The sequence below is a fragment of the Grammomys surdaster genome, unplaced genomic scaffold (genome assembly GCF_004785775.1).
Source record: "Grammomys surdaster isolate TR1022 unplaced genomic scaffold, NIH_TR_1.0 330, whole genome shotgun sequence".
Taxonomy (NCBI): domain Eukaryota; kingdom Metazoa; phylum Chordata; class Mammalia; order Rodentia; family Muridae; genus Grammomys; species Grammomys surdaster.
The window spans coordinates 2,643-20,936 of record NW_021604749.1 but is presented as its reverse complement, the minus strand read 5'-3'; the positions used below and the strand labels follow the sequence as shown (position 1 = coordinate 20,936).

General features: G+C 48.1%; 1 protein-coding gene across 1 annotated transcript; it reads left to right on the top strand.

Annotated features, from left to right (window-relative positions):
• Positions 1-3,746: 3,746 nt before the first annotated feature.
• Positions 3,747-16,614, top strand: Vps35l (VPS35 endosomal protein sorting factor like; the record flags this gene model as incomplete). Its single annotated transcript, XM_028778225.1, has 7 exons — positions 3,747-3,844; positions 6,755-6,854; positions 9,469-9,636; positions 11,349-11,471; positions 12,884-12,908; positions 15,449-15,525; positions 16,486-16,614. Coding segments are annotated over exons 1-7 (639 nt in total), but the record flags the coding sequence as incomplete, so codon positions are not given.
• Positions 16,615-18,294: the final 1,680 nt, after the last annotated feature.

Below are 18,294 nucleotides of genomic sequence, written 5' to 3'. Positions count from 1 at the left end.
AAACAGTAACTCAGATGACATGTTTACAGCTTGAGCCCCAGGATAGGCATAGGCCATTGTTTCACAGGAAGCCTGTCTGCTGCTCCAGCGATAATGTCCTTGCTTCTTAGGAGTGAGACCCCAGCCAAGAGCAGTAGAGAGGCAGGGGACAGAGGGGATGCTCAAGTGGCTTGCAGTGATGGCCTCTGCATTTCATATTGGGGGCTAATGTTAGCCTACTAGCTAGCTGTCAGCTGCGATGTTGCATTTGGCTATCTGCAAGGGAATAGCTGGGAATCACTGATGCTGTGATGTATCAGATTTTAAGAATGAAGGACTGTCTGTTTCCATTAGAGGTCCTTGTACCCTGAGCAACTTCCAGTCTATGCCAGGCTATGCTCAGCTCCCCATGAAAGGGTTGGGTTTTTTTTTGTTTTTGTTTTTTGGTTTTTTTTTTTTTTGGTTGTTTTTTGTTTTTTCAAGACAGGGTTTCTCTGTGTAGCCCTGGCTGTCGTGGAACTCACTCTGTAGACCAGGCTGCCCTCGAACTCAGATATCTGCCTGCCTCTGCCTCCCAAGTGCTGGGATTAAAGGCGTGAGCCACCACTGCCCTGCGAAAGGCAACAGTTCTAAAAGATAAGTAGGGCTGCTGCTGTTGGGAGAGTGCTTGCCTAGTGTCTTAGGGTTTCTACTGTCATGAAACACTGTGACCAAAAGGCAAGTTGAGGAGGAAAGGGTTTATTCTGCTTACACTTCCACATTACTTCATCATCCAAAGGATTCAGGACAGAAACTCAAACAGGGCCGGAACCTGGACACAGGAGCTGACACAGAGGCCATGGAGGAGTGCCTTGCTCGTCATGGCTCGCTCAGCCAGCTTTCTTAGAGAACCCAGGACCACCAGCTCAGGGATGGCACCACCCACAATGGGCTGGGTCCTCTCCCAGCCTTATCTTGTGGAAGCATTTTCTCAATTGAGGTTCCCTCCTTTCAGAAAACTCTAGCTTGTATCAAGTAGACATAAGACCAACCAGCTCACTAAGCATGCACTAAATCTTAGGTTTCACCCCTAGAACCAAATAAGTGGAGTAAGATCAAGTTCTAAAAACAAAGATCTTGGCATAGAATGTGATGCAGTGTCTTCATTGATAACTGTAACAACATCCCTAAGAGGAAGAGTTGTGTCAGACCTGACATATATCAGCTAAATTAAGTTGAAGATCAGAGAGATAAGATGGCTCAATTAAGAGCACTGGTCTTCTTCCAGAGGACCCAGTCTGATTTTCAGCACCCACATGGTGGCCTACCAATTATCCAGCTCCAGGGGAATCCTGAAATCCAATTCTGGCCTCCAAAGGTACATGGCACAGTGACATACATGCAGGAAAAACACCAACACATATAAATAGATTTTAAAATTGGATTTGGGGAGCTATCTAGGTAAAGCTTGCTGTGAAAGCATCAAGATTTTCCAGATCCTCAGTGCCTAAGTAAAAATGGCAAATGGTGCACCTGCAGCCCTTATATCTGTATGTGTGTGGGAGCGACAGGCTTGCTGGCCAGACAGCTTCAAATTCAAGGAAAGGGTGGGGATATGGTGGGGTTGTCTCAAAACATAAGTTGGAGAGCAATAAAGAAAAATACTGCTGGGCAGTGGTGGTGCACGCCTTTAATCCCAGCACTTGGGAGGCAGAGGCAGGCGGATTTCTGAGTTCGAGGCCAGCCTGGTCTACAGCATGAGTTCCAGGACAGCCAGGGCTACACAGAGAAACCCTGTCTCAAAAACAAACAAACAAACAAACAAACAAAAAACAACAAAAAAGAAAGATACTAGATATTGACTTCTGACCTCCATATGCTCATACATGGGCAATCACACATGTGTACATGCCACACACATACAATTAGAAGCTGAGTGCAGTGTCCCATGCCAGCAACCCTAGCTAAGGCAGAGGATCAATACATTCCGGCCAGCCAGGACTACGAAGTGAAACAATTTTCAACAACAGTATAAGCAAATGAATAAAATGCTTCCATTTAAAACTCAGCTCTCTACGCTCAGTGTTTTTCCATGGCCCTCAACTCTCCAGTTTCTTTAAAAGAATTTTTTTTAGACTTAATTATTTGATGTATATGAATGTTTTGCTTGTGTTCCTGTTTCCATACTACATGTACCTGTGTAGGCCAGAAGAGAGCATCAGATCTCCTGGGACTGGAGATACAGAAGGTTGTGAGCTACCCACTGTGGGTGCTGGAAATCAAATCTGGGTCTTCTGGAAGAACAGCAAGGGCTTACCAGATGAAGCATTTCTCCAGCCCAGATTTTCCAGTTCCATGGGGACACTGACAAAGATGCCACAAAACCATGGTCTTAGACTGTGATAGGAAGAACCCCTTAGTTATCTATCCTTTCCAGAAACATAGCCTGTTTTACAATGGTTCCCCATCATCTATTTTATACACAAGATGGGATGGGTTTGCTGAATGTACAAAGGACAGTTGGTACTATTCCCTGGCCTTTAATGCCTCATGGTTGCCTCTCACCACCCAAACTGCTACCATTCTTTCAAAGGAACCATCAGTCCCCTAGAAATGTCCACACAACTATCCCAGACTGTTTTACAGTCCCCAGGCAAGAGGCAAGTGGCATGCCCATTTAAAGTAGATGCCCTGCTCTGTTATAGACCAGGGTCAGCGCTACAGAGAGCGGCTCCGAGGAGCAAAGGCCAACGTAGATCAGCCTGTCTCGCCTGCCTTATTAACCACAGCTTCTGAGGGTTGACCCGGAGACAGGCATTTTATAACTTCCTGTCAGCCTTATCAGTTACCTTCGTTTCACAGAGGAAGAAATAGACTCTGAAAAACTCAGTCCTAGTTGAAATATACTCAATTGCCTTTTCCAGAACGCTTAAGAAGATGGTGCCCTCTCTATCAGGAAATGCACTTGGATAGTAATTTCCCAGTGTAAACCCATTCTTAGTTGAGTGAGAGTTTGAATCCCAAGCTCAGGCACTCACTAGCTTTGAGCTCCAGTTTTCCAAAAAACAAGTGATTAATGACAGATACTCCAGAGGTTTCTGTTGAGAAGGGATCGTAATTCATCCATAAGGATGTGTATATGTGGGCATGCGGACACAAAACAGGAGTGCCAAAGTTCTGTGGTCAAGATTGCTTGCTCGTATTCGGACGTATATTGTCAGTAGCGGGGGAAAAAGCCCAAAGTGTTCATCTCTATCATCTCTATGAAGCACGGAGAGAACCCACGCCAAACAGTGAATCCGCTTCACAATCACTTGGGTCTGGCCCTCAGCAGGGATAGATGTGTGCACTTCTACGTGTCACTAGAGGGCGCAGGCGGGCCAAGCAGCCAGTGGAGTCCTACCTCTTACAAGTCTAGGGGCGGAAAAGGGGGGGGTGTCAATGGGATGGCTCAGAGGGTAATGCCAAGTGAAGAAAGGATCAACACCTGTCCGCTATGCACGGATCTCCGTGCACCGACAGACATCTACATAATACGAATGTGACTTAAGCCAGGAATGGGGATGCAGGCCTTTAATCCCATCATTCGGAAGGCAGAGGCAAATGGATTTCTATTAACAAAATAAAACAAAAAATCAAATCAAGGCGGATGACGGAGCTTGGGTTTTGCCGGGCCATTGCCCTACACAAACTTGGAGGATCGTAATCCGTAGGAAGTTGCCCCTCACAATCATGGCGGATGACGGGGCCGAGGATCTTCAGAGCGGAAGTTGCCCTTTACAATCATGGCGGCCAGGGCGGGGCCGAGCGTCCCTGGATGAGAGAAAAGGGGCTGGACGCGGAAAACAGGGGATCATGTGACTGGGAAGATGGCTGTCTTTCCCTGGTAAGGAAGAACCGGCGAGTGGGCTTCGGGGAGGGGCTGCGCTTAGCTGTTCTCTCTGTGGGTAGGCAGCAGTCCCTGTTGGAATCGGTGGCCTCCATCCCCGCCCGGTTTGTCAGGACTACGGAAGAGCAGAACTGCTGTCAGTACTCTGATCGCCGCTGTTCCGCAGCGCCTTCACTCAGACCTACTCGATCCAAGGCTTCCGCTTCCTTGGGAGAAGTTGGCACGCCTGGGAGTTCTGGGGAAGGGGATGAACTCGCCCGGAGTCTACACGCGGCAGACTTGGTCGCTTGTCCCTTGAGCTCCTCAGCCCACCTGAAGGAGATTAGCCTTTTCTATCTGTAAAGTGGGGCCATTCACCTTACTCTGTGTAGAGCCCTCAGACATGCTTCTTTGCCTTAGGGAACGGTCAATGTAGTTGAACATTGAAGAGAGGGGACAGGCCCAAAGGAGAGAGAGGGCAGTCAGTCAACTCCACTGGCACCCTGGGTAGACTGCAGAGAAGAGCCTTCTACTGAGTCTTGCAGGATGCATAGGAACTCACCAAGCAGGAAGGAATAGTGTGTCCCCAAGTGACTGGCGTACGGGCCTTTTTGTGCTTAGAAGTGAGATGACCTTTAGGTTGCAGCCGGTGATTTGTGTCGATAAAGAACCCACACAGGATAAGCAGATGATAATGAGGTTGGGGATTGGAGACCTTGCATCTCAGGGGCTTTTCTCTTCAAATGATGGGATGTAACTTACAATGCCTGCATATGAGTATGAAAGAAATATGTAGGTTCTAGGCCTGAAACATAACCAACACGAACCCTCTGGTGTTATTTTGGCCCGACACTCTGTCCTGCAGACTCTTAAGAGATCACTTCAGGACACAGCACATCAGCGTGGTGTTGTGGGCCTCTTAGATCACACCGTGGGCTTCCGGCACTGGATCTTGCTGGTTTAACCTTTGATATTTTCGTTAGGCATACCGATGGGACCACAGCTCTGCCAGTGCTTATGGTCTTTGTAGTCTTCCCTCTCGAGCAAACACAAAACATTGCTCTGTGTGGGAGTACATGGGCATTTTTCAGTTTTGCCCACTGACTTCTTGCTCCTTAATATGAGAGACAGAATTGTGTCCGTCTGCTTCCTGGTGTTGTTCCTGTCGATGGATGAGGGAGCTGATGAGGCCCATGGGTGGTGTGCCTCTGCTCTAGAGATCGCATTTCTCAAGGGACGTGCTAAGTGCTCAGCGTTAGCGTCTTATTTAATACTCCAAGTCCGCTTTTCATCTGAGAACATGGGGGTCGTGCAGCCCACCAGGTCAATTCTAGGGACTTGGAAGCCAAGGAAGTTTCCTGGCCTCTTAGAGTTTGCTCTTTCCCTAAAGGAGGGAGACTAGAGGTGGGAATTGGCCTGTGCAATCAGGAAAAAAACTGCTCTGGAGTGTACTAATGGGAGGTACCTATATCTTTGTTAGTGGGGAAGGTCTGATTTTGGCAACTGTTGAGGAAGTAAGATTGCATTTGGTGGTGATGGTGGTGGTGAGGCTGCTATGGTGGAGCATGCTGTAGGAGAGAGGGGATGGGCGTGGCTGCACATACAGTGCAGGGGACAGAGTAGTAGCAAAGGGCCACCAGAAGCAGGTAGGAAGTTACCGAGAGGGAATTGTGGGTAAAACTACCTGAGGGGTTCTCGCTAAAGGGAGGCCTAGTGATGAGATCTGTGTGCTGGGGGGACTCTGAAGAGATGACACTTCTTTCCCTGCTCCTGTAGGGACGGGCTCTGCTTATGTGTGTGTGGCCTTTCTTCCAGACCCCTCATGTGTTGCAGTCCCCCTGCCATGTTGTTCTTCCTCCTCTGCCCAGTGCTCTGGCTCCTCCCTCTCATTGTCCTGCTCACGGAGCCTTCCCCTTTATCTTTCCTGCGCTCATAAAGCTACATTTGCCTTTGCCTTTTCTCTAGTTGCCTCCGGTCTTTTGCACATGCCCAGCCTGGACTTTTTCTTGCTTCTCAGGAACTTGTTCCTCTGGGGCATCTCCTCCAAGCCCTGGCTGTGGACCCTGAGCCCTGCTATGTTATGCTCCAGGAGGTCCCTGAGTCCAGGTCTCCTGACACTGCCATATCTGTCCAGCACCAGGAGGTCCCTGAGCCCTGCTATGTCTGTTCAGCTCTTGGAGGTTTGCTCCAAGCTATGGCTGCCTGGCCTCCCAGCAGCCACCTGCCCTTTGCTTGGTTCATGCCACCAGTCAGCCAGCACTGTGGAAACAGGGCTGGGGAAACTGGCCTCCTCTTAGTAAGCTCCCCTGTGCACTGGGTCTGGCCTTACACATCCAGGATTCATTGGCAGAGTTTATACCTTCAGACAGCTTGAGAATTATTTTTATAGCTTAGTTACTAGAGACCCCACCTGGCACACTCGTTTTGGGTTTCATCCCTAGCATGGGTTAAACAGGATGTGACTGAGCATGCCAGTAATTACAGGGCTTGGAAGGTGGAGTTTCATGAACATCAGGAGTTCAAGGTCATGTTCCACTGCCTAGTGAGTTTCAGGCTAGCCTGGGCCACATAGTGATTTCAAATAAACAATAAAATAATTTTTATGTTTTTTTTTTTTTTGGTTTTTTTGAGACAGGGTTTCTCTGTGTAGCCCTGGCTGTCCTGGAACTCACTCTGTAGACCAGGCTGGCCTCGAACTCAGAAATCCACCTGCCTCTGCCTCCCAAGTGCTGGGATTAAAGGCGTGCGCCACCACCGCCCGGCCTTTTATGTTTTTTTTAATTTAGCATTTTGTATTATTCTTGCTAGCAACATTATGTGCTCCAAGTTGATCCCCCTGTCACTGGAGTCCAGATAACATTTTAGGTCTCAGTCACCCATCTGGTGTTACCTTGTTTCTGATTCGCCAAGTGTCTTGCTTGTTCACAGGCACTCCCGGAACAGGAACTACAAGGCGGAGCTGGCGTCTTGCAGGTCGGGGACAGTGCCTCTGGAGTGTGGGGACTACCACCCACTGAAGCCCATAACTGTGAGTCCTGTGCAGGCTCCCTACAGCAGGGCCCAGTCCCTTGTTGCTAGTGGCAACAGCTTATGCATGTGTCAATCAACCTATCTCATTAGGTTAACTTCCTGTCACCCTCTGCACTCCCACCTTCTCCTGTCCTCGAAGTTGTTGTGGGGAAAGGGTGGGGACTCCTGACTTGGAAGCTTCCTGACCTTTAACAGTAGGGGCAACCCTGGCTACCTGGGGCAGGTGGAGTTGGGATGGAAGGGGCCGGGTGCAGGGTGGACTGGGGAGTGGGGCTGACCCAATGAGCATCTTAGACTGTTCAGTAAAACAAAATGAGAGCTGACAAGAGACTTGCTGGTCCCGCTGACCCTGCACTGTGTCAGCACTCACTAACAAGTATTGCTGCCCCTTGTCCATCCCTTGCTGTCTTGGGAAGCCTGGCTTCAGGTACCGAAACCCTTCCAAGGTTCTGATATAAAACTTGTATATGGCCGGGCGGTGGTGGCACATGCCTTTAATCCCAGCACTTGGGAGGCAGAGGCAGGCAGATTTCTGAGTTCGAGGCCAGCCTGGTCTACAGAGTGAGTTCCAGGACAGCCAGGGCTTCACAGAGAAACTCTGCCCAAAAAACCAAAAAAAAAAAAAAAAAAAAAAAAAGAAACGACAGTCTACACCGGCCAGCTCAGATGCAGGTTTAGGGTTTTACTAGTCAGGTGATCCATCACTGAGCCACACCCCAAGACAAATGCTGAGATTTTTTTTTTTTTTGGTTTTTTCGAAACAGGGTTTCTCTGTATAGTCCTGGCTGTCCTGGAACTCACTCTGTAGACTAGGCTGGCCTCGAACTCAGAAATCTGCCTGCTTCTGCCTCCCAAGTGCTGGGATTAAAGGCGTGCGCCACCACCGCCCGGCAAATGCTGAGATTTTTATTGAACCTTCAGTCATAGAACCTTGGACACTGAGTGTCAGTCATGTGTGGTTTGTGATCCTGCCAAGACTATTGTCACCAGGCAGATGACATGATGACCTCATTAGAAAGCAGATTCCCAGGGCTGGAGCGATGGCTTCACAGTTACACACTTGCTGCTCTAGCCCAGCAACCAGGTTCAGTATCCACTCACAAGCAAATGCAAACCAGCCCTGTGGCTCTCTGGCTGCATGCTGTGCACTGTGCTGTCTGGCCTACCTAGTGAGAGCCTGTCTTAAAGACAAGTAAGGAACCGAACCAAAGAATGTACTTACACTTAACTGTTTCAATGGAAAAGAAGTCTTCTGCGTTCTCAGTCTGCCACCAGCTGTGTGGTTGGTCTGCATGTTGAGCAGTTTCTGCTTCTGCCCACCAACTGGGTGCCCGTCCAACTGATTCCAACAGTGTTCCAGACACCAGAAGCCAGTATCTGTTGTGGTAAATATTTGGGGGTTTCTACCCTATCTTTGATCATTTAGTTCTCAGATAAGACACAAAACCTTTATATCTGCTGGGCAGATGTCAACCCTCTATGCTATTTTGTCTACTTCCCTGACAATGGTCCTGAGATATGACTTGCCATGTTTCACCTAGGCCACTCCTCCTCCAACAGGCCGGCCCTCATGGCCATGGGCTCATGATCTTCCTACCCCATGGCTTCTTTTTTCCATCTCTTCTCTCTTGTCTTTCCTCATGGTCCCTGCCTCAGACCCAAAGCCTGGGAATGGAAGCTCGATGTACCTCTCTTCTGCCCAGCCTCAGGCTGTAGGCATCTTTACTAACCAGCCATGGATGACTTGGAGGGCAAGGTTTCTACAACAGAGCTGATATGCATGAGGATTTGCTTGTCTCGGAGCAACCAGATCTTGGCTACAGAGTTTAGCATTTGAATACGAGCAGCATCAGACTAAGCTGTTATGAGTATCTACCATTCTACTCATAATCCATACATAATGCACTGTGACCCCACATATCAGACACCAGCAAGCGATTCTCTAGCAGACACCAGCTTTGGGGGATACTTTGGGTCTAACCCTACTTAGAGATAGCTACCACCAGACCCCACTTCAGATACTAGGGCCAGGTCAGGGGTATGCCCTGTTCATCTTACCTTTATAAGGTCTCGTCCTTCCTTGGGCTCTGTTAATTTGCAGAGGCTGTGTGCAGAGCTCAAGGAAGCTTTCCTGGACAGGACAATATGGAGAACCCACTGGCCAGCTGGAGGCAGAGTCCTGGAGGAGATGTATGAGGGATAACCTGGAAATTTTCTGTTCCCCAAGCACAGCCTCCTGTCCTCCCCCACCCCCCACCCCCCGTCATCATCACAGATGTTCCTCAAGTGCTTTCAATAAGGGATTTAACTATGGGGAAGCTCTCAGTGGTCAGGTTGATTGCTTTAACTCCATTGCTGGTGTTGTCCTCCCTGGAGGGTGGGAATGAGCCTTAAGTTCCTAGCACCTGGGCATGGCTGGTCCTTCTGGGGACCAGCTGCATTGTGGAGGCCATGGAGATAACTAGGTCATGCCAGTTTTTCACAGAATGTCAGCATCGCCTCTGCCACAAATGCCTGGTCAGTCTAGCTTCCACAACAAGATTAAGTGGCCCAGTTGACTGTCCCCTGACACAGCCAGTCAGATGACCTCCACTGCACAACTTTCTCCACAGGTCACTGAGTCAAAGACAAAGAAAGTGAGCCGGAAAGGAAGCACTTCATCCACTTCCTCCTCCTCTTCCAGCTCCGTGGTCGATCCTTTGAGCAGCGTCCTCGATGGCACCGACCCGCTATCCATGTTCGCAGCCACCTCGGACCCAGCAGCCACAGTAACAGTCACAGTAAGGCAGCCTGGCCAGTGCAGGCCTCATGGGTGTCAGGTCTTTACCTGCAGGGATGGTGGTTTGAAGTTTCACCAGTAATGCTTTGGGGCATTCTGATTGTGACAGTTCAGGACATCCAGATATCCACAGGAATTTGATTAAGAATGTTGTCTGAGAGAGGCTGGGAGAGATCTGTGAGGTCTCTCTATGTTTTTCTTTATTAATTAATTTTTTTAAAGACAGGGTTTCATGCAGTGCACACTAGCCTATGTGAGAATGACCTAGAACTTCTGATTCCCCTGCCTCCACTTCCCATGGGCTAGGTTTACTAGTCAGAGCCTCCACTCCCAGTTTGTTCAGTGCTGGAGACTGAACCCTGGGCTTTGTGGCTGCTAGGCAAGCACTCTCCCAACTGAGCCATATCCCTAGATCCTGAGCCCCTCAGTCTTTTTCATTTTAAATTTTTGATTTGACAGTATGTCTTAGTTAACTTTTCATATTCTGACCTTGTTATTTTGCATGGCTGCATTGTGTTCTGATTCCTTTGTTGCTGCCCATTGAGTCTAGGGTGTCTGCTGGTATTGAAAACACACCAGTGTCTCTTGAATATATACATACCTCGTGATGCCTGTGTGCAGGGGTCTGTGCAAGGGAGCGTCTTAGAAACTCCCTACTGGATGAAGGCAGTGGATGTATGACATTCTGAGTGCTGCCACTGAGCCATCCCCTCAAAGGCTTAGTGGTCCGTATTCCTGCCAGCAATGCTAAGGCTCACCTGTTTCCTTGATTGAATATTAACAGCTATTTTAATTTTTCGCTATTTGAATTGTTGGGAAACAATTTTTTTCAGTTTATTTTATGTGTATGACTGTTGTGCCTGCATGTGTAGATATGCACTAGACACAGGCATGTGGCGGTCAGAGGAGGGCATTATCTACTGGAACTAAGAGATGATTGTGAGCTGCCACATGAGTGCTCTGCAAGAGCAGTAAGTGCTCTTAACCACTGTGTCATCTGTATTCTAAGTGAAACATTTTTATTATGTATGTGTATACGTGTTTGCATGTGTGTGGGGAATGCGTGCATACTTGCTTGTACTTGGAGGTCAGAGGCTGACATCAGCTGTCTTTCTGGATTGTTCTCTACTTTACATGTTAGTATGTTGAGGAAGAGTCTCACTTAAACCCAGACACACAGAGTTAGCTAGTATAGCTAGCTAAACTGCTCCAAGGACCCCATCTTCACCTCCATCCCTCGAAAGCATGAAGACTTGCATTTAGTCCCAAGAACTCATGCAAAAAGGTTGGACACAGTGGTACATTCTTATAATCCCAGTGTGGGGAGGGAAAGATGCATCTCTAGGGCTTCCTTGGCCAGCGAATTTGGCCCAATAGGTAAAGTCTAGGCCAGTGAGAGATCTTGCCTCAAAGACTGCCTGAGGAGTGCCATCTGAGGTTTGACCGTTATTGTGGCCTGGTGGTGGTGGCCCATGCCTTTAATCCCAACACTTGGGAGGCAAAAGCAGTCTGGTTCTAGGATAGCCAGGGCTACACAAAGAAATCCTGTCTCAAAAGACCTTTTAAAAAAAGAAAGAAAAAGAGAGAAAACAGAAGCATTGTTGGGGCTGGAGTGTAGCCGGGTGATAAAGTGCTTGTCTAGCATGCTCAGAAACAAAACCAACAATGTCAACAGAAGCATCCATCCTGAGGTGGTTGCCTTGCCCTCCTCAGGACAGCTCCAGAAAGAAACGTGATAAGGATGAGAACTCCTTTGTGGGACCTGATTTTGAGCCCTGGGCCAACAAACGGGGAGAAATCCTTGCCCGGTACACGACTACGGAGAAGCTGTCTATTGTGAGTACCCAGCTGCATGTTAGCCCAGTGGTCCAGCTCCCGGACCCTAGGGTTCCTCTCTTATGTCAGTGTTGTTTGTGTGCTAATTGGCTTCTTAAACAATTGCGTGTTAAGGGTCAGGGGTGCAGTTCAGTTCTGAAAAGGAATTGGCAGCATGGGCCCCTTGGGGAGGGTGCCCATAAAGGCGTTTGATTAAAGGCATGAATTAAGAAGGGAAGAGGAGAGGGCAGGGTTCAGCTCCCTCCCTGTGTCCCTTTGGAGCTGGAAGTTTGCTCTTGGAGTGGCTAGTGGGTGAGTAGTTGGCTGTGTCTGGGGCCTGTGTAAAGTAGGAGCCTTCCCTTTGCCCCAGGCAAGTTACTCACACATTCAGATGAGCAGCACCAACCCCAGAGCAACTGTGCTAGTTATGGTCAGGTTCAGCACTTGCAACCCAAGTTCTTCCCTTGGACAGCATTAAGAACGTCATGTCTCTCCCTACTCTGAGGAGGTCTGGAGGTGGGGAGTCCAGGGCCGGAGTGACAACTTCTCGGACCAGGTTTCCAATCTTTCTGTCTCACGCCTCTGATATTTCTAGTGTTGCCTTATGTGTTAAGTTGATAGAAGGAAAACAAAAAGACGATTGTAGCCCTTCTCATCCCAGGGGGCCTCCTGGTAGTCCCCTCAGCACTGCAGTTCCTGTGGTTTTGGAGGTGGCGATGGATAGTATATAGCTGCACGGGCGGCTGCCTGGGCAGAGTAGCTTCATGACTGAGCGTGTTCTCCCCCAGCCCTCCTCTCGACTGCTTTCCACAGGGCGAGCTACACAGGATGATAAGAACTGATTGGCTATTGAACGGTGTTTCTTCTGTTTTCTTGAATGCATAGGTTAATTCAGAGAAGCACTCTCGGGTGTCAGTCCTTCCTTTTAACCCCTGAGGGTCGTCTGGAAATATCTAGAGTTATTTTTACCTAGTACAACTCTAAGGGTTGCTTGGTATGTTGTGGGTGGAGGTCAGAGAGGCTGTAAAACTCCACAGTGCATAGGCTAGACCCCCTAGAGTGAAGCTGTACAACCCACAGAGGCAGGGGCATGATGGCTGGGAAACTTTGACTTAAGGATGTCCAAAGTGGGTCTATTACTCAGTGCTATTAGAAGATCAAAACTTGTGCTGCTTGATGTCCCGCTTGGCTAGTCCCCACATGAGTTGAAATTCAACTTCTAGGTGGTTTTCAGCAGCCTTCCACAGGATGTGAGTTCAATTCCAGTTGTCTATATCAGGCAGCTCGGCTGCCTGTAAGACTAACTTCAGAGGACCCTACACCTCTGAGAGCACCAGTGCTCACAGCCACGTATTCCCATCCACAAAATTAAAGTAATTTAAAAGAATGAAAAACATTAATTATTGGTTGTTCTCTTTTTTTTGTCTCTGCAGAATCTGTTTATGGGATCAGAAAAAGGTAAGATGAGCGTTTTTTGTTTTTTTGTTTTGTTTTGTTTTTTTATAATTTATTGAGCGTTTGGTTTGATGGATAAATTCTGCCTGTGCCTTCAGCATCATTCACAGAGGAAGGGAAGCTGTTGTCATGCATCTGTCATGATGTTGTACAGTGTTAGGCTGGTGGATGCTGGACAGAAACACACGTGTAGAGCATTAGTGGAAAGAGACCAAAGAGCCTCCCAGGAGTAAAAGGCAGACTTCCTGGTTGACCTTTAGGAACACAGAGGACAAGAGTATTCCCACCAGCTCGGGATAGCTTTAGACCCCACCCCTCTGCTCCTGTGTCTGGTCCTTCTCCTGTGTGTGTAGGCAGGCCTGTACATGTGTCTGTGTAGAAGCTAGAGGTTGACATTATGTGTCTTCTTCATTTGATCTTCACTATTTATTAATTGATTGGTATGGGGACAGTTGTGGCTGTCCTGAAACTCTGCATACCGTAGACCAGGCTAGCCTTGAGCTCATAGAGATCTACCTGCCTCTGCCTCCCAAGTGCTAGGATGAAAGGTGTGTCTAGCTTTTTCACCTTAATTTTTGAGACACGGTCTCATTGAACGTTCAGCTCACTGATTCAGCTAGACTGGCTGGCTGTCAGGCAAGCTCCAGGGATCCCAGCTCAGGTCCTCGAGCCTGTGTGTCAGACATGTTTCTGTCTGAGGCATCTTCTCTAACCCTAGACCCTTCCCGTTGCCCTAGATTAGTGGTTCTCAACCTTCCTAATGCTGCGAGTCTTTAATATACTTCCTCACATTGTGGTTTACCCCCACCCCCACCATAAAGTTGTTTTCATTGCTACTTCATAACTGTAACTTTGCTACGATTATAAATCATAATGTAAATATCTGTGTTTTCCAATGGTCTTAGGTGACCCATGTGGATGTGGAGTTCTTGTTGAGAACTGCTGCCTTAGATCTTTGTCCCTTAGGAAAAAGGCACATGTGCCCAGTCTTACCAGCCTTTGGTCCCTGGACATTTGGAGGGTTAGATGTTCAAAGTCATCCTCAGCTACCATAGCAAGTTGAAGACCAACCTGTACTATGTCATACCCTCTTTAAATACACACATACACACATACACACACACACACACACACACACACACACACACTCACACTCACACTCCTAAGGTGATATAGTATTTGTTGGTAGATGTAGAATCTTCATGAATGGGTGCAAGTCGAAACAAGCTAAAATAGGCAGATCATTTGGATGGTTTGAATATGAAATGTTTTCTATGAGGTCATATTTGTATACATGTGTGTGTGATACACATGTACATGTATGTGCTGTGTGTATGGCAGGAGATACATGTGCAGAGGCCAGAGGAGGAAGACATTGAGTGTCTGCTTCTATCATTTATTCCCTTGAGACAGAGTTACTTACTGAGTTTGGAGCTAGCTAGGCTGGTGAGTAGCCAGGGCCTGTTGTCCTGTTTGCCCTGGCAGTGCTGGGATTCACGGTGCTTGTACAGTCCCATCTCGTGTTTTTCCTTGTGTTCTGGGCATTTAGACTCAGAGTAGCATCCTTTCATAGCAACGACTTTTGCCAATTGGGCCATTTTTATCTCCTTAGGGCAGTGTCTGGAGTGCTCACAGGACCATTTTGGGAGGCTGGGATCTTTTGAGGGTGGGCCGGGTGGATGTGGCTCCTGCACTGCCATGGCGATCTCAGCTTTGGGACTGGCCTGACTGGGGTGATGGGAAATGAAGAGACAGTAGACACATGTACAGAAAAGCTGGGATCAGTGGGCCATGTGCTCTGATGGAGACATTGTCACATTAGCCTGGAAACTCTTTGTGGAATAGGAGGCAGGTTTACCGTATACAGCAGTATGACGGGAGGTTAGCCAGCCTATGTAGGGGGAACAGGTTCAGGTTACAGCTGTCTGGGAGGAAAGAGCTGTGGTTGACATGTTCTGTATACACTGTTAACGTTCATACTCAGACCAAGGGAAGGCCTGGCCATTTCCATGGGTGTGAGGCATTGGGGTCCTTGAGTTACAGGGGTACACCTGCTCCCCACACTCCACATCGTCCCCTGCTGCTGTGAGAAAAGCTGCTTCCCCATGACTTTCCCCTTATGAGGACTCAAAGCCTTTAAAACTCTGATAATCATTTCTTCCTTAAGTTGTGACTATTGGGCATATGGGTCACAGTGTAGTTCTATCTGAAGGCTTGAATGGCAGCAGCAGCCTGGACAGATCCCCTTGCCCTGTGTCTGGCCTGTGACTTCAAGTCCATCATCTGCATCCTGGCTCCTGCCAGCACTGGGGATGGTGTGTCAGCTTTTGGGACCACCCACTTTGCTTCTGGGGGCAGCTGCTGGTGGAAAAAGCTTCTGCTAGACCTTGAGCCTGTGAGGAGGCTCAAGCTGCTCCACCATTGCAGCATTCTGAGGTGAATTGTTTCCTGACAAGTTCATGGTGACATGTGATAGGTGTCTCTCATGCTGGGTGTGGGTGCATAAGAATACTGCTTGTATGACCGATGTCTCTCCTGCATAGGCAGAGCTGGGGCTGCGGCTTCTGCCATGTCGGAGAAGGTTCGGACGCGTCTGGAAGAGCTGGATGACTTTGAGGAGGTGAGCAGGCCACTTATGGGGCACAGTGAACAGGGGGCTCTCCAGCCCTTCTGCCAAGGCTGGCTGTTCACGGTGCTCGGCCTCCTGGGTCCCTGACTTAGTTCAGAGAAAGATGCTGGGGCCTAATGGCCAGTCACAGGGGAACCTGGTGTGAACTGGTTCTTCTGGAGACCTCTTTTCGCTTTGTGACATAGGAACACTCCTTCTGTGATCTGGGGACACTGTCAGCAGTAAAATCCATGTGGAGTCACCACCAATGAAACAGCTTTTTGTGGCACAAAGGTCCCACCACGAAGCATTGTTTACACAGGGCCTGTTGAATGTTGTCTACAGAACCCTATAATTGCTTGTGTGTGCTTGAAAAAACGGGCTTGTTTGCCAGCTCTTTGGAGCTAGGAAGATGACTTGGTCAGCAAAGTGCTTGCTGTACAAGCATGAAGATCTGACTTTGGTTCCCAGCATCCATGTAAAAAAGCCTGGTGTGTTTGCCTGCATATATGTGCATATGCATGTGTATATGTTTATGTATATACATACCTCTTGCATGCCTGGTGCCCAAAGGAGCCAGAGGAGGGCATCACATCCTCTGGATGTGTTGACAGCTGATTCTGAGCTGCCATGTGGGTGCTGTGAACTGAATCCAGGTTTTCTGTAAGGTCAGTGAGTGTTCTTTACTGCTGAGCCATCTCCCTAGCCCAAAATTTTTATGCCAGAGCTTCTAGTACCAAAGCTGCACACACTAGGTCCACAAGCTGTAAGTTCTGATATCCTATGTGTGTCAGTGTCTAGTCAGGATCTTGGCTTCATTAGCGCCAGGCTGAGGTACAGATGTGGCACTGAGTGGCAAAGTACAGCCAGCGTCTGGCTGTCCCGTGTCTGGCTGTCCTGTGTGGAGGTGGTGGTCGGATGAGGCTTTTCCTTTTCCTCCTGTGGTCACAGTTCTGCCTTTTCTGCCCACAGGGATCCCAGAAGGAGCTGCTGAACCTGACCCAGCAGGATTATGTGAACCGCATAGAGGAGCTCAACCAGTCTCTGAAGGATGCCTGGGCCTCGGACCAGAAAGTGAAGGCTCTGAAGATTGTCATCCAGGTCAGACCAGGGGAGATTTTGTGTTTTTTCATTTCTTAAATTTTCTGTATAAATCCCCACTTAACTTTTGAGAGCCCTCCCGCAGGGTCTTACCCTCATTCATCGCTTCCATACTCACAGATGTCCTTTGAGAAGCCGTGATTTTGAGTCTGTTTTTGTGAGATGACTAATCCTAGGGCCACCGTGTACAGGTTGTGTGTCCCATGGTTCTAGGAATCACTGTTGCCCTAGATAGCAGAATTAACGATTCACCCAGTGCTGTGCAGTACACAGGCCTTGGGACAAGTGCAATTAGATTTGTGCTTTGTGCACACTAAGGTTTGGGTAACTGTCTTCCAGGGTGCCTCAACCAGACTGATTGGCTTGGAATCTGGAATTAATGTCTGTTACACATTTTAAAGACATAGTCATATAAGGAAAATACACTCATACTATAAAGAGAAGTGTGTTTGCATATTATCTTGGTGAATTTATTGAATTTGGTGACGGCTCTTGGAGTCAGTCCTGTAAGGAAAAGGTTTTTTTTTTTCTTTTTCTAAGATTTATTTTATTTATTTATTTGCTTATTTGGGTTTTTCAAGATAGGGTTTCTCTGTGTAGTCCTGGCTGTTCTGGAACCCGCCCTGTAGTCCAGGCTAGCCTTGAACTCAGAGACCCTCCTGCCTCGTGTGCCACCACTGCCCAGCTATTCTTACTTTTGCTTATATGTATGTGTCTTTGTGAGAATATACCATGTGTGTGGGTTCCCATGGAGACCAGCAGCCGGAGTCAGGTCCTCGGGTGCTGGAGATACAGGCCGCTGTGGGCTGTCGGTTGCTGGTGCTAGGAACTGAACTCAGGTCCTTTGGACGAGCAACAAGTGCTCTTAGCTAGAAAGCTGTCTCTCCATCTCCAGGAAAAGGTTTTATTCTGCTCTTTTGCCCTGAAGACCTTCCTCTCTTGGCAAAAAGTCCTTCAGTCAGGGGCTGGGTATGTCGCTGAGTTATGGTATGCAGGAAGCCCTGGGTTTCATCCCCAGCACTGTATAACCCTGGTGTGCTGGGGTGTGGTTCCGGACTCCGTGGAGGTAGGAAGAGCCAGGTCATCCTCGCCTACATAGCCTGCTGGAAGACACCCATCTCAAAATAAAAGTAATGGCAATAACAACAATAATAAGAAGAACAACAACAATGCAAAATTAAAAAAAGAAAACAGTAGAGCCAGCAAGGCCTTTGGAGTTAACCTGATGACCTGAGTTGGATCCCCAGAACCCACAGTGGAAAGAGAGAACTGACCCCTGCGTATTGTTGTCTGACCACTATATGTGTGCCATGGCTCACAGTGGAGTGTTCTTTATCTCATACACACATAATAAGTAAATACATGTAACAAATTAAGAAAAGTGAAAGAAATGCTCAGGTTATGGTGAAAGAGGGAAGTCACATGCACAGCTTTGCTGGTTTTGGAGCAGCGAGTCTGAAACAGTCATTTTAGTTCAGAGGGACATTTGTCACAGAGTGTCATTTGTTACTTCTTGGTAACAAATCTTCATGGTAATGGGACATTTCTTTTCTTGATAGAGGTCTGTGCACTTGGGCTCTTGAAGTGTTTGAAGTTGAATCTATGTGTGGCAGGGAGGTCTTTCCTGGGAAGCTGGGCTAGTTCTCTCTTTTCCTGTTGTTTATAGAGTAAACACTCCCG